This window comes from Benincasa hispida, chromosome 9 (genome assembly GCF_027475165.1).
Source record: "Benincasa hispida cultivar pf3 chromosome 9, pf3_genome.v1.1, whole genome shotgun sequence".
Classification (NCBI taxonomy): Eukaryota; Viridiplantae; Streptophyta; class Magnoliopsida; order Cucurbitales; family Cucurbitaceae; genus Benincasa; species Benincasa hispida.
Genome location: NC_143486.1, coordinates 32,077,166 through 32,092,826, shown reverse-complemented (window position 1 = coordinate 32,092,826; position 15,661 = coordinate 32,077,166). Strand labels below are relative to the sequence as shown.

Here is a 15,661-nt window from a genome sequence, read left to right as displayed (position 1 = left end):
ATTTTGAAAACAAAGAAAATAACAATTTATTATTTAAAAAATGGACTATTTTAAACGTTGGTTTTGAAAATCGTTTTTGAATATGAATATATCAAACACATTTTAATTATTTTTATTTATTTTTTTTTTTTTTTATGAAAACATAAAAAACGAAAACGAATCGAGAGTCTTAATTTTTAAAAACCCAACAAATTTCATTTTTTCCCCAAAGTTCGGGTCTCATCGGTACGAAAACTCCCCAAATCCTTAATCCCTCAAATTTGTCCTATATTTGTCTGTTCCACTTACACTACCGCGACTTCATCGTCGGTCGTCGGCACACCATGTACCAATTTTCTTTCTCCTTTTGTCTTCTCTATTTCGACGTTGGGCAGATTTCAATTCGAAATATTGTCAAATCCCACCTATTTTAATTGGAAATTTGTTTGATTACAACAAGATTTCAAATCATTTTGGTTTTGAGATCCTAAATGTTTTTAGTCATTCCAAACACTAGAAATTATTTCAAATCCCCCAAATTCAGTGGTTCCAAACAGGGGTTCAACGCTAGCAATCGTACGATCACTCAGCTTTGGGTTTCTGAAATAATCAACCATTCATGTGAATTTCAAGATGGTTTGTATCCAAATTATTGTAGCTTAGTTCTAAGTCTTCATAGCCGAATGATTTTGATTGTATGTGCCAAGAACTTGTGATTATGTTTGTAGTTCATATGGATTTTCAATAATTGGCCTGCCTCAAATTTGTTGTTTCAGCTTGCCATCTTCGATTTCACTCTCTGTTTTCACTGATGCGTTTAGGTTGGTACATGTGAAACAATGGCTTGGGATGGAACTATCTCATCAAGTGATTTTTACAAGGCTGCTTGTGCTTTTATTCATAGATGGAAACTGATCAACTCTGATTTTCCTTCATGGTTGTGGGTTCCATATCAGAAACTACGGTGGATTAGTTCTGATGATAAGGTGAAGTTTGTTCTTCTTCGGTTAAGATATCACTGGTTTCACTTTGCTGAGAGTTGAGGATATTGTTGTTTCTTGACATATAGGTTTAACTACTTACTTTAATCCCTATATTTTTTGTTTTGATTCATTTTGGTTCTTGTATTTTCATAATGTTCATTTTGGTCCAGAACTAAAAAAAAAAAAAAAAAAAAAAAAAACCATTGTGATCCCTTAAAAATGAGAACTAAGGACCAAAATGTTCACTTTTTAAAATTATATGGACCAAAATGAACCCAAGTTAAAAGTATAATGATCATAATAAATATTTTGAAAGTAAAGGAACCAAAACCAAAAGTACAAGAACTAAAGTAATATTTAAACCTAACACATTTATATATATACACACACGTACATGGATGCATGTATAAATGCCTTTTTAAATGCTACTAGGTGGAAGGATACTTATCTTTGGAGAAAATATGCCTTCTGAGACCACTAGAGGTCTGCTTCTTCCATTTCTGTGGCCCCCTTATTGTTTTCCTTCTGCAATACAATTGTTCTTCATTGCTTCGTTTATTATGCTTTCTACAGAATGAGCAGGAGAAAGGAGAGTGTTTAGAGGAAATAGATACTGTTGGGGCTGGCAATTGCAACGAGTCTCTTGATGAAGCTACATTAGTATGTGCTTTTTGTTATTGATGTTCTTGTTTGCGGGAACCATACTTCTTTCTTTGTGTGATATCTGTTGTATTTGTTAACCAAACTCTCCCTTTTTTCTCAAGGTTCCATCCCCAAGTGATCATCAAGAAGTACATTACTATGATTTTCACATTATACACTCTGCATCATATAGTGTTCCAGTGCTATACTTTCGAGCTTACTGTTGTGGTATGCAATTCTGAAAGTGTCCTAACAAATGACAAAGTTCATTGTTCCATTATACCTTTAAGATTAAGCTTTAAAATTCTTTTTATTGGATGCCTAGGAATCTTGCAAATAAATACAGTGATGTGTAATGAAATGTAATGTTTGGTTATTTATCCATAACTGTATGAGCTTGCTAATTCCTGTAGTTATTCTCAAAATGTGATTTAGTATGACTTGTGTTTCAAATTATGCTATAATATGGTGGTTACTTACGAGAGATTGATTTATGCGTTTGAATTCTGTTCCTAATATGGAGTATTTAAGCCCATTCAGTATACTAATTTTGTAAAGTGTACAGATGGACAACCTCTGATGTTTGAAGAAATTAAAAAGGACCTTCCATCACAGTCTGCAGATACACTATTGAATTCAAAATGGACATTTATTACTCAGGAGGTATAAGTTTTCTTAGTCTCCTTTGTTTTCACATTTTACTATTCAAACCACATAAATATTTGTAAATTACTTAGAGGGGGTGGATACGGCCCTTGTGAGATTTAGTCCCTTGTTCGCCTTCATGTTTCTTTGTGGGTTTTGATTTCGAAGATCTTTTGTAACTATGTTGTAGGGGTTTTCTTGCACAGTTGGAGTCTCTTCCTCTCTTCCTGTAGAGGGTGGTTTCTTTTTTGTGAGATTTAGTCCCTTGTTCGCCTTCGTGTTTCTTTGTGGGTTTTGATTTCGAAGATCTTTTGTAACTATGTTGTAGGGGTTTTCTTGCACAGTTGGAGTCTCTTCCTATAGAGGGTGGTTTCTTTTTTGTGGATTTAGTTTTTCTGTATGCCCGTGTATTCTTTCATTTTTTCCAATGAAAGTTGTTTCATAAAAATAACAATAGTAATAAATAAATATTTGAAAATAAGAATGCAGGATGCTTTTTTTTCTTCACTGCGTCGAGTTTGAAAAATGGAAGTTCTTGAAATTTGTCATATAACTAGTTTTGGGTATGGATTAATCTCAGGAGCATCCATATTTAAACAGACCATGGTTCAAATTACATCCGTGTGGAACCAGTGAATGGATGAAGCTACTCTTCCTTAGTAGTGATGCTTCCTTGTTCAAGAATGAAATAGCTATTGAAAGATATGTTGCCTCATGGCTCTCAGTTGTGGGGCAAGTAGTTGGCTTGAGGATTCCCATGGAAATGTTGAATGATGGCAGTGGCAGTCAATTGTGATTCTGGAGTTTCTCACATTTCAGCTTTCTGTAAGTTTCAAAAGTGCTTTTAGGTCATAAAGGCCACATCTCAAAATTTGTATAGTGTTTCAGATGAATTACAAATTTGATCTATATGATTTAGAGAAAGTTAGAGTTTAGTCCCTATGATTTTAAAGGTTAGAATTGAATCCCTATCATTTGATAAAACCTCATAAATAGTTCATTTCATTTCATAAAATTTTCATAGATAATCCCTACATTAAAGATTATTTGTGAAGGTTTTATGCGAACTAAATTCTAATTATAAACCATAAGGACGAAGTTCTAACTTTTTTCATAGCAAATTTGCAAATTAACCTTCACTATATAATCTGATTTTGGAGAAGTTTAAAATACTAGAAGATTGTTTTTAGAAATGTGCAATTTTAAGAAGCGTTCGTTGAAAAAATGTCTGAATTTGTTATTTTTAGCAAGGATGACTCATGTTAAGGGCATTTGTTCATGATATAGTTACTGATAGTGGTAATTGGTTTTGGTTCCTAGAATCGCATGCTCAAATTAGAGAAGCCTGCCAAGTTCAACTCAATCATTTGTGTGCACTTATCTCGAGGTTAGAGGTTCGATCCTCCATTTTTACAATGGTTGTATTGAAATAATTGTTCATCGTCATATATATTGTCATTTTTTTGAGTCTTACTAATATATATATGGAAATAATGGAAATACTTGAGTCTGTTTATGTAAATTTAGGTGATTAAATGAATGTGTAAAGACGAACAATGTTCATTCTAAGAGTCTGCGAGTCTCCTTAATTTCACGACAAAGGATTTAAAGATTTAAGGTTAAATTATAAGATTAGTTCTTGAAATTCGAAAGCTGTGTTTTCTACTTTAAAAAAAGTTTAAGAATTTCGAAGTTATGTTTTATGTGTATCTAAACTTTTTCTTTTAAATGTATCTAAACTTTAAACAATGTATAAAATGTCACTAAATATATGTAATAGATTCTAAGTGTTAATTAATTGTTTAAAACATTAATCTCTCGGCTTAAATAGATTATTGGTTAAGAATCACTTCTAGTTCTTAAGAGTTTGTTTGGTAAGCAACTCAGATTCTGATTTATATTTTCAAATTTCATGAGTTCAACACATATGTGTTATTCAGTTTTCGAAAGTTTTCGAAAACTGTTTCCGAATTCTATGATTTAAATCATGTAAATTCTGAATTTATCTTTTCAGTGTATCTAGATTTTGAATTTAAAATTTTAAAATGTAGAATTATATTAAAAATGATTAAAACAATAATAATTGTATTATCTTATGTTTAAACTTAATTATTTTTGTTAAACTTAAAATGTGTAATATATTATATATATTATATGATATTACAAAATAATGATTATACAAAAATTTTAACATAAAACAAGTTCAGAAATTAATTAGTAATGGTTTATATTCAACATCGTATTCAATAATTAACTAAATATATTTTCAATTCTATTTTGAAAATTTGTTTAAATTGGAATTTAATTTTTTAATATGCAAACACATATTTGAGAACATGAGATACAATTTTGTTATCATTGAATCTTTTATTTTTAATTTTCTATTTTCAGATTGCCTACCAAACAAGTACTAAACTTTCATAAAAATAATAATTTAGTTCTTGAACTTTCAATTTTATAATAATTTGTCTCTGAACTTTATTACGTAACAATTATATCTTTGTACTTTAAAATTTGAAACAATTTAGTCTCTATTGTAGAAATTAGTATTGAGATTTAAGGAAATTTCTTGCATAAATAAATCGATAAACTAATTAGAGATTCGATATTTTTAAAAATACAAAGCCTATGTCATGAATTAACAAAAATTGACATCTAATTTTAATAAATTTATTTATGTTAGGGACTAAATTGTTATGAATTTAAAAGTGCAAGAACTAAATTATTACAAAATTGAAAGTACTAGACTAAATTGTTACACATCAAAGTTCAAAGATTAAATTGTTACTTCATAAAAGTTGAGGAATCAAAAGTATTTTTTAACCTAGACTCTTAAATGTGCTACTGGTCTTATTAGAAAAAATGGAATTGCATCAACAACTTTTTTCCTTAAAATGTTATTAAGAAAAAAAAAACAAAAATTATTCAATACCATCCTTCATCCTTCGGCCATCTTCTTGGTCACCATTGTCACCATTGTTCATTGATTATCTTTAGGTGCATTTAGAATGCACTTTTTAAGTGATTAATATTTTTTTAAAAAAAAGTTATTTTGAAAAAAAATTAGAATATTTGACAACCAATCAAAATAGTTGTTGAAATGTGTTTTCAATTATTTTTATTAAGTGTTTAAATAAAAATAAACTTTTTGAAAAATATTCTTTTTTCCTCGAGTCAATCCAAATGGATAATCCATTTCAAATGAGCCACCATTAATATTATGAAGTTCCAGATTATTATCTCTCTAACTTATTAAATAGAATCAAAATCTTCAATCTCATCATCTATTTCATCGTTTCTTATTTGAGAACACACTTCATCATTTTTTACTTTAACAATATCTACCTTTAAATTTAAAATTTTGAAATTTTGAAAGATTCAGAATTTTTTTAAAAAAAAAGTGAGAAAGATAAAGATTTCAATCTTAAAAAAATATATATATATATTTTTGAGATATTATTAAATATAGAAAAATAAACAAAAATATTTATAAATATAGCAAACTCTTACTGTCTATTTGGAATAGACTGCGATAGACTACTAATATGTTCAAGATAGATAAATATAATAGTTTATCGCAGTTTATCACAGATAACTATGATACTTTGCTATAATTTATAAATATAATAGCAGATTTATTATTTAAAATAATTTTTCGCCTTTTTAATTATTAACCGCAAATTTGTTAAGCTTCGATGGAAAAAAAATCTGAAAATAAATCTCCATTACAAAATAAAGGGTATAGTGTCTAAGTTTGGGTAAATAAGGAAAAAAAATCAAACGAAATTTCTTCCATATTTCAGTAGATTTATTTTTTAAAAGTTTTCAAAGAATGAAGGAATAAATTTAGTCATGTATCTCAATTTCTAAAAAAAATAAATAAATAATAATAATAATAATTGAGATAGATCCTGAGTTCTTAGTGCATACTAGAGACAAAGATTGGAGGGCTTAGAGCAACATTTACGGTAAGTTTTATGTTTTAAAACTTTGTTTAGATAATCAGTTAAGGCTGTGTATTACTTTACAAACCTTAGAAAATCTATGTATGTATGTATATGTATGTATGTTGGAATTTATTTTAGTTCATAAATTTCATTACTTGAGTTTATTTCTCCTTGTAAGTATAGTTGTTTATAAGTTCTTTTTTCTTTTGTTATGTTTATGTATTATTTTAACAAATAAATTCAGTTGAATATGGTTAGTTTGTAACCCAATATGGTTTAGTTTTATTTGATTTAGTGCATGAGGTTAAAATTTTTATTTGATTTGGATCTGGGGTGTTTATGGCACTTTTTCGGTTCGATCAAATTCTCACATTGTACATGATATTCTTGTAACTTGTAACAATATGTGTATCATTAACAAATTTATTGTAGCCCTCGGTAAAGAATTTGCTCTTAAAGATCTTCAAGAAATACCCTATTTTCTAGGCATTCAAGTCCATAAAGATGAGACTGAGATTTTCTTAAATGACAGATTAAATTTGAATGATATTAAGTTGTACAATACACCAGTAGTGATAGGGAGATAATATACCAGAAATGATGGAGAAGCAATGGACAATCCTATAATTTATCGAAGTGGAATTGGAGCTCTACAATATGTTACTCATATGAGGCCAGAAATCTCATACATAATCAAAAAACTCAGTCAATTTCTATAACATCTATCAGTTGCACAATGGAAGGCGGTGAAAAGAGTATTGAGATATTTAAAGGGAAGATTATAGGCTACTCAGATGCAGATTGGGGACGCGATCCTGATGATAGGCGATCAATTTTAGCTTATTATGTTTTCATTGGGAATGTTTTGGTGTCATGGTGCTCAAAGAAACAGCATGTTGTAGCACGCTCCAGTACTGAGACAAACTATTGATCCCTTGCACATATAATAGTAGAGATTAGTTGGGTTCAAGCATTACTTCAAGGAATTGGTTGTAAAAATTCAGACATACCTGTAATTTGGGTGTGATATTATAAAATCAGTGTTCTCTCCTTAGGAGTTAATTCAGTTTTCCATTCAATTACCAGTTTTCCCATTCTTCTTGCCCTGGTCGATACCTGGTTACCCTCATATGAAGCCCAATCAGGCATCCTCGAATTGCATTAAAAAAATCCAATTTTTATGCAAAAAAAAAAAAAAAAAATCAATTTTTTTCCAAATCATTTAAAAAATGTAAAAAAACAAAGAGGAAATTCATAAATTGGTTTTAAAGTGAATGAATTTCGCTCAAACATGAAAAAACATGCAAGAGAGGAGATAGGTAAGAATATACCAAGAAACCCTAAAAATGCTCATGCATTAGAAATATCTAAAAATGCTAAATACGCCCAGAAACAATGAACGAGCCTAGAACATGCTCAAATACTAATTTTGCCCCAGAAAAAAAAAAAAAAAAAAAAAAAAAAAAAAAAAAAAAAAAAAAAAAAAACCACATATAAAAACCCTAAAAATGCACAAAAGGAAGGGTAAAAATGGACATGATATTGAGATGAGAGATTGGAGATGATTTGTTGAAAATATTTTGTTGAAATCCGACTAAAATCAAAGAGAAAATCAAAAGTGATATGGAGAGGGTTAGAAACCTATGGGAAGAAAGAGAGAAAGAGGGAGAACAACTTTTCAAATTCTTTCCAAGTTAAAAAGGTAATTTCACATATCTATTACTACTAAAATGGTTCTAAAATATTTATTTTTTTGAAAATGGGCTAAAATTCCAAACTAAAACCATCGAAGGGTAAAAAATGTCAATTACCCTATTAACTTTAATGCTATGTAGCACTAATACCTGAGGGAAGGGATGGAATTCGTATCATATACGTATTTGATATAGATTCGTCCAGATATGCCTTACGTATATGATATAGATACATGTCAAATATGCATTTTAGGGTATCTATTCTTTTTTAAATTTTTGATATATGTATCTTTTCACAAGGTAGGACACACTTTTATAATTTTTTAGTTTAAATAAAAGGAAAAAACCATCAGAAAAATGGTTGTCAATGGAGGAAGTCAATGTTACTATTAGGAACTCACTAGAAATATCGATGTTACTAAAAATGGTTGGTCACGCGTCCGTGAGCTTCCTTGGCCTTGCCTCCCCTAGGATGTGTGCGCGCTTGGTCGCACACATGGACACTGTCCTTGGCACTTGTCTTGTCGTGTTGCCTTGCCACACCCTCGTATGCCTGCACCTGGGCATGTAGGTGCCCTGACCAAGGCACACCTATCTCGCCACGCTACCTTGCCACACCCTCGTATGCCTGCACCTGGGCATGTGCGGTGCCCTGACCAAGGTAGTCATGTTAGCCTTGCCTGTCTTTGGGATGCCTTTCGATGGGTCTTGACTCCCTCTTGGCCATGCTATTAGAGTCTCATGCCCCTTTGTGGCATGATTTGAAGAACGATTTTTGTGGGGCGTGATACCCTGCCCCACTTGATTTCAAAACGTTCTCGTTGCGTGTTCTTCCTCCTTGAACGCCTTCATTTTCTTGTGCATCCTCCTCTTAGTTTCTTGGCTAATTCCATCTTCAATGCCTCAGACTCTTTCTCCCTCGTTGTCCTTGTGGGAGGCTAACCTCGGTCGTTTATCCGTTTTACTTTTGGGCTTTATCTCTGCCTCTTTGATCTCTTTTTCTTCACTCTCTAAAGAATCCTTCTCAACTAGGGCACCAATCTGGTATATGGAGCCCATTTTTGCTTCTGTCTCACGAAACTCAGTAATTAGGGCACTTAGCTTCTGCCTAACTGGACAATCCCTAGTCCAATGTGGCTCTTTACAAAGGAAACAAGACTTAGGTTTCTTAAACTTGAAGGGCTTACCTTCACTCGTGTCAATAGCCTTCTCGTTCTTTCCTCCATTTTTGGCATTTCCCTTTGTTCATTCTCTCGATCTTCATTGGACTCCAAGTTTCTCCTCCATCTTTCTTGGTCTTCTTCCCCTTGGTTGAGAAATCCGTTAGCATTTTTGCGGCAGCCATAGTATCATCAAGCGTCTTCACATTGTGCCTATCAAGCTCAATTCTCACCCATTCCTTAAGACCATCTTTGAAATGAAAGAGTGCGTCTTTGTTGGATAGATCATCTATCTTGAGCATAAAGGTCATGAATGTCTTTATGTACTCGGGAATGCTTCTAGTTTGTCTAAGCCTTTTAAGCTTTCCTCTTGCCTCCATATCGGCCTTGTGGGAAACAAAATGCTTTCGGAGTTTTGATTTAAATTATTCCCACATTCGCAATGTGCATAGGCCACATTCCTGTTCTGCATATTTTCTACGCCACCACAATTGGGCTGCTGCACGTAGGAAGTTTGGTGCATTGGCAATTTTAGCACCGTCCTCAACGACACTGACGACTTCAAAGTATTGTTCTAGGCTGAAGATGGAGTTTTCCACCATCATGGAACTATATGTGCCATCGTATGTGTCGAGTTTTGGCACCTTCAATCCATGAATGCCATGCACGGTCGCAGCGAATGGAGAGCTAGTAAATGCATATTGATGACTAGCTCTTCGATTGTCCCGACATTCAACACGTATGTCATCGAGCTCCTTATGAAGCTCATGGAGTTCACCTTCCACAAACTTAGGTTATCAACATCACTAGTTAGGGAACTTACCTCCCTATTGAGTGTCCGTCCAAGCTCCATGATCATCTCTTTTGCAGCAACACTGATCTCGATATTCTCTTGGACTAAGCCCTCGTAATCGTCACTCAACCTGCCAACCATCGTATGCACCTCCTCCAAGCTTTGTTCCAAGTTGGCCGGGCAAGTTTCCACATGTTGTCTCGCATCATGGGCCTTGGATTTTGCTTGCTTGGACGGAGAGATTTATGGTTTACACGTACAAGTTGTTGGACCTTCGATAACTTGCTCAATCGGTGAGTAATATCCCTCCTTGAATGCCATCGAGTTGCTAGGCCAACGAGTTATGTGTGTGGGGGTACCTAGGTACAAGGACCGTTGCTCTGATATCATCTGTCATAGGGTCTATGTTCGAAACAACACACCGTGCAGCACTTGGGCTATCTTGCTATTAAAGAGCACCAAGTAAGCCTCTAAAGAAGAGTTTGTGTCTGTTCAAGACACTTAAAAATTTGAAGAGTGTTTGGCAAGTGAGTGAGTTTGAGAGAATGATTGATGTTGAGGTTTGATTGATTGTGGGATGTTTACAAATGAGGCCCCCTTGGGCTAGTTATAGTGATCCTCACCTATCTAAGCCTCCTAAGGTCAGCCATGGCCCTTTCTAGACACTTCCAAGGTGTCTAGACATGTTCCTAGGCCATTTTAGGTCCTTTCATACTCTTCTAAGTACATTTATGATCCTTCTAGACTCCTCTAGACAATTTTAGACCATTATAGAGAAATCTAAAGTATGTACATTTGAAGAGGTGTTGGGACGTTCTAGCATGTCCATGAGCCTTCTAGAGACTTTTGAGGCTATGTGGGGTTGTCTAGCCCATGCTGGCACTGTGTGGGGCTGTCTAGGCCCTTCCAGCACAATATGGAACTGTTCAGAGGCTTCCAGATGCATCTGGACGCTTCCCGTGGGCGCTGGCGCTGTTTTGTGGCTTCTAGGACTGACTGGGATTGCCTAAGCCTTGGGCGAGCAGTCAGGCCATGTCTCGTGCCTTTTAGAAGCTTCCAAGACCGTCTAGAACAGTCAGTGCCTTCACGTGTCTTCCCAAAGCGTCTGGATCGTGGGCACGCGTGCAAGGACGGTCACACGCTTGGGGTTTGCATGTGCAGCATCGAGCACACGCTTGGGCGTCCGCATCTGTGGGGCGCGCGCAAGGACATGCGTGCACCCATCGCTTACGCGCAAGGCTGTCTATCTGTGGGACGTGCGATGCCGCTCGTGTGCGTCTGAACTCACACACTCCAGACAAAGTCACACGCTTGGTCGCGCGTTCGTTGAGCTTCCTTGGCCTCGCACGAGGCCTTGCCTCCCCTGGGCGTGTGCGCGTGCTTGGCCTTGCACACGTTGGTGCACATGGGCACTGTTCTTGGCACCTGTTTTTCCGTATTGCCTTTCCACACCCTCGTATGCCTGCACCTGGGCATATGAACGCCCTGACCAAGGAAGCCGTATCAGCTTTGCCTATCTTTGGGATGCCTTCCGATGGGTCTTGACTCCTTGTTGGCCATGCTATTGGAGTTTCATGCCCCTTAATGGCACGATTTGAAGAATGATTTTTGTGGGGCGTGACATTAGTCATCCAAAAAAACAAGCTCTTTCATATTTTTGTTGAAGAGTTAATTGAATTTTAATAATATGGACTAAAATAAACACATTTTGAAAATTTAAGGACTAAAACAAACATTTTTTAAAGTTTAGGGACCAAAATAAAATAATGACTAAAATAAGATTTGTCCTAAAGTAAATTGGTCCTCTTAGAAATAAAAAATACTCTAGAGTAGAATCAATTAGTTTTGTAAATTGATTAATTAATTTTCTCGAAACTTAATTCACCTAATTTTAGGGTTTAGTTGGTTCCATCTTTTTAGAGTTACGATCAATCTTAGCATGGTATTGACTGTTCTATAAATAAATAACTAATTAACTTATATATTTATAGCAAAGAAAGAATATGGATGTGTTGCCGGAGAATTGCATTGTGCACATTTCGTTGTTAATGACCCCGAAAGAAGCTTGCAGATTGGCGGCTATTTCTCGGAAGTTCCGATCAGCTGTCAATATCAATGTTTTGTGGACAAAGGCATTTCTTCAGAAGTACTGGGAGAATTTGTTTTCGGTTGGGGTGGAGCCTCCGCTGTTGGTCTTGACAACTTTGTCCAACAAGGATCTTCTTTTTCGACTCTACCGCCACGGTGTACACATCTCCCATCCCTTCATTCCGGTATTACTTACCTTTAATTAATCTTATGGTCCATTTGGTTCATGGGAATAAGAGATGGGAATGGAAAATGATTTTTCATCACCATATTTGTTACAAGTTTTCAACCTTGAGAATATAAATATATTCCAAGGCATTTCATATTCTCATCCATAGATGTTTTTCATGACCATCTAAATAGGTGAGTTTTCTCTATTTTCAATGATTTTTCTCTTTTTTACTTTTTATCTTTTCATTTTATTTGTTTTTCTTTTTTCTTGATATTGTTTAATTTATTTAATTTTTATAAATATGTTTAAATTAATTTATAATTGATATATATAATTAATTTTAATAATAATGCTAATATAATAATTTATTATGCTATTATGAATTAATATGAAAAACTATAGTCTTTTTTAAAAAAATATGAATAACTATAATTATTTATTAGAATTATTAATTAGTCTTTAAAAAATATTAATTAATTAACTAATAATAAAATAAGTTAATTTTTCAATTTGTACAATTGTACTTCAAAGTTTTAATTTGTAATTATATTTATTTTTTAAAAATTAAAAAAATTGTTCGATGACTTAAATTCAATTAGTTTATATCAACTTTATATATATATATATAAGATTTATAATTAACATTAAACAGTTAGCTAGTTAACTCTTCAAATAAAACTACAGAAAAAAAAGCGATATTTAAATTAATTATCAATATTTTTTAATAAAAATTGATAATATAAATATGCAATATAAAAATATAATTGATAATAAATATATTAAATTAGAGGGTGGGTGATTAAATTTAATTAAATTTTAATGACTTAAAATTAATTTAATAATTTAATGTAATAAAAATAAATTAAAAACAAAAAATAATTATTGAAATTAATTTTGATTAATTTTATATTTTATAATTATATAAAATATAACACATTCTCAGATATCTTATTCTCGTTCGCATACACAACTAAATACTCGAGGTACTGCTAGTCTGCTACAATGTTTGATTTACCACGCATACAGTTGTTTCGTGAACGAACTTGACCTTTGGGCTTGCTGTATGTCATTTGACAAGTGGACCTTTAATCTGTTTTTGTCATCTTATAATACTAAAACTAATGCAGATACTTTATCTTCACATTTCTTTTGGTTAATGCATCTCATTCTTGTGTTTCTCTATCTTCTTGAATATTGATTAAGTTGTTTAGGCTGGACTCAATTAATAACCTTGTTGTTTAACTTGATTATTTATTATAGACTTTATGTTTTTATTAGTGTAATGACACATTCTTGTTAGACTATATGTTAATCTAGTAATAACATAGTAACTACGTTGTAAAAAAGTTTGGTCTTATAAAAAGAAATCTTGAATTTGTGTTCGATAGAGGATATTTATTTATTTATTATTATTATTGTTGTTGTTATTTGTAAATAATATTAATAAATAATAGTATTTTTTTTTATTTCATTAGTATTATTATTATTAAAAATAATAATAAATAAATATATGTTTATGTAAATAGGTACAATTATATGATATGATACAACCACAATATTGATGCTTTGAAGAGACTATATGTAGATTCCAATAATTTTCTCATTGAAAATAAGAATGTGAGATACTTTATTTTTTAAAAAAAAATGGTCAGAAATAGTCTCCTCAAGTTTCCATCTTTCAAAACTAGCTCTATTTTGAAAATTCGTTATAATAGTTTTTCTAGGTCCATCTCCTTCGAGATCGGACACTCAGATTTACATAAAATTTTAACTTTCTAACTTATCAAATTGTTTCAACAAGATTCTATCAATTTTTCTAAATATTACGTAATCTTTCCAAATTTTATATCAGATCTTACCTAATTTCAAAAATTAAGTAAGATTCGGGAGATATAAAGAATCTCGGTGTATATTCTTCTAAATCTTAATTTTTTATTTGCAAATTTTGATCTTTTACAAAATTTAAAAAATTACGGTACACTACTTGTGATCCATCTGAAAAATCATAATTGGTAAATTCATTTGTAAATTTGAAAATTCAGACAAAAAAATTAGGGTAAAGATTTTAAAAATTATGTAAAAAATGGATATAAGATTTGGTAAAAATAATTGAATTTGGAGAAAATTTGAAAAGATATAAGATTTGGAAAGATTATATAATATTTGGAAAAATGAGTAGAATCTCGGTTTAATACTAACCGAGATTTCACCGAGAAGACCCAAAACAATTTATAAGTTAGAAAAAGTTAATTTTTTAAGCCGATCTCGTCTGAGATGGATCGAGAAAAATTAATTTAAGGAGTTTTCAAAAAGTGTACCAGTTTTAAAAAGTGAAAACTTGATAGTATTATTTCTGATAATTTTTCCGTTTGAGACACGGAAGTTCTTGAAATTTATCATATAACTAATTTTGGGTATGAATTAATCTGAAGAGCATCCTTATTTAAACAGGCCATTGTTCAAACTACATCCTTGTGGAACCAGTGAATGGATGAAGCTACTCTTCCCAAGTTGTGATGCTTCCTTGTTCAAGAATGAAATAACTATTGAAAGAGATGTTGCCTCATGGCTCTCAGTTGTGGGGCAAGTAGTTGGCTTGAGGATTCCCATGGAAATGTTCAAAGATGGCTGTGGCAGTCACTTGTGATTATGGTGTTTCTCACCATTTCAACAGCTTTGTGTAAGTTTGGAAATTGCTTTTAGGCCATAAAGACAACATCTCAAGATTTGGATAGTGTTTCACTAAACCGACCGACCGAATTCTTTTTCATCCGTTCAAATCAATCGGTTCGGTTTTTCGGTCTTCCTTGTTCACCCTAAAAATATTGATGACAACCATAGAATCAAATTCAATAATGAGGGAGAATGAGTAGAGGATGAGGGCCTTCAAGGAAAGGCCTAGGGTTGGGTCATGATAATAAGTAAAATTTGTCGTTCGCTAATAATTTTTGGATAGTGATATAGTTATGGGTCAAATTCACCCAACACTAATTAAAAAACACTACTAGCTACAAATTTTATACTTTGATGAAGTATGGCTACAATTTATAAAGGTTTAGGAAATTAACCTACTATATAACTAATATATCACAAATATCCCAAGTAATATTCCATAATGAGAATATTTTAGCAACATCTTCTAACATTTTTAACCTTTTGATATTCTCTCATTTTTTTATTTTGTAGTATTTTAAAGTAACAAAGAATCTAAACATTTTAGGACTTACTATTAGTTATATATAAATTTTATTTTTTGAAATATCATTAATTACATTATCTCGCATCAATAAATTTTTTTAATTCAATTTTTTACTTATTAACATCAAAGGGATTTTCAAAAATAGAAAAATAAGCGAAAATATTTACACAAATAGCAAAATTTAATTATTTTCTCCTTTTCTATTTCACACAAGTCTATCAATGATAGAAACGGATAGAAGCCTATCAATAATAGAGGCTAATAAAAGTCTATCAGTGATAGAAATTGATAGAAGTCTATAATTGATATTATCTGATAAAAATCTATTATTGATAGATGTCTATCAATATCTATCATGG

At 32.2% G+C, this 15,661-nt stretch overlaps 1 protein-coding gene across 6 annotated transcripts; it reads left to right on the top strand.

The window, feature by feature from the left end:
* Window positions 1–202: 202 nt before the first annotated feature.
* ATG10 (autophagocytosis-associated family protein) lies at window positions 203–3,818 on the top strand. 6 transcript variants are annotated; one of them, XM_039040328.2, is made up of 8 exons: window positions 204–615; window positions 801–965; window positions 1,395–1,445; window positions 1,536–1,622; window positions 1,727–1,832; window positions 2,170–2,267; window positions 2,830–3,074; window positions 3,570–3,818. In XM_039040328.2, the coding sequence occupies exons 1-7, from the start codon at window positions 613–615 to the stop codon at window positions 3,043–3,045; spliced, it is 726 nt and encodes a 241-aa protein (XP_038896256.2). In that variant the 5' UTR covers window positions 204–612; the 3' UTR covers window positions 3,046–3,074; window positions 3,570–3,818. The 6 variants fall into 6 exon arrangements, with proteins under 6 accessions (XP_090173427.1, XP_038896256.2, XP_038896258.2 ...); XM_039040330.2 differs by lacking the exon at window positions 1,395–1,445 and having other exon boundaries at window positions 208–615; XM_090317299.1 differs by lacking the exon at window positions 3,570–3,818 and having other exon boundaries at window positions 208–615; window positions 2,830–3,184.
* The last annotated feature ends 11,843 nt before the right edge of the window (window positions 3,819–15,661 follow it).

Excerpts from the sequence above, each read along its gene's own strand:
- ATG10 (XM_039040328.2), top strand. Across the intron at positions 1,623-1,726 it reads CTCTTGATGAAGCTACATTA|GTTCCATCCCCAAGTGATCA; the intron begins GTATGTGCTTTT and ends TTTTTTCTCAAG. Across the intron at positions 1,833-2,169 it reads CTTTCGAGCTTACTGTTGTG|ATGGACAACCTCTGATGTTT; the intron begins GTATGCAATTCT and ends TAAAGTGTACAG.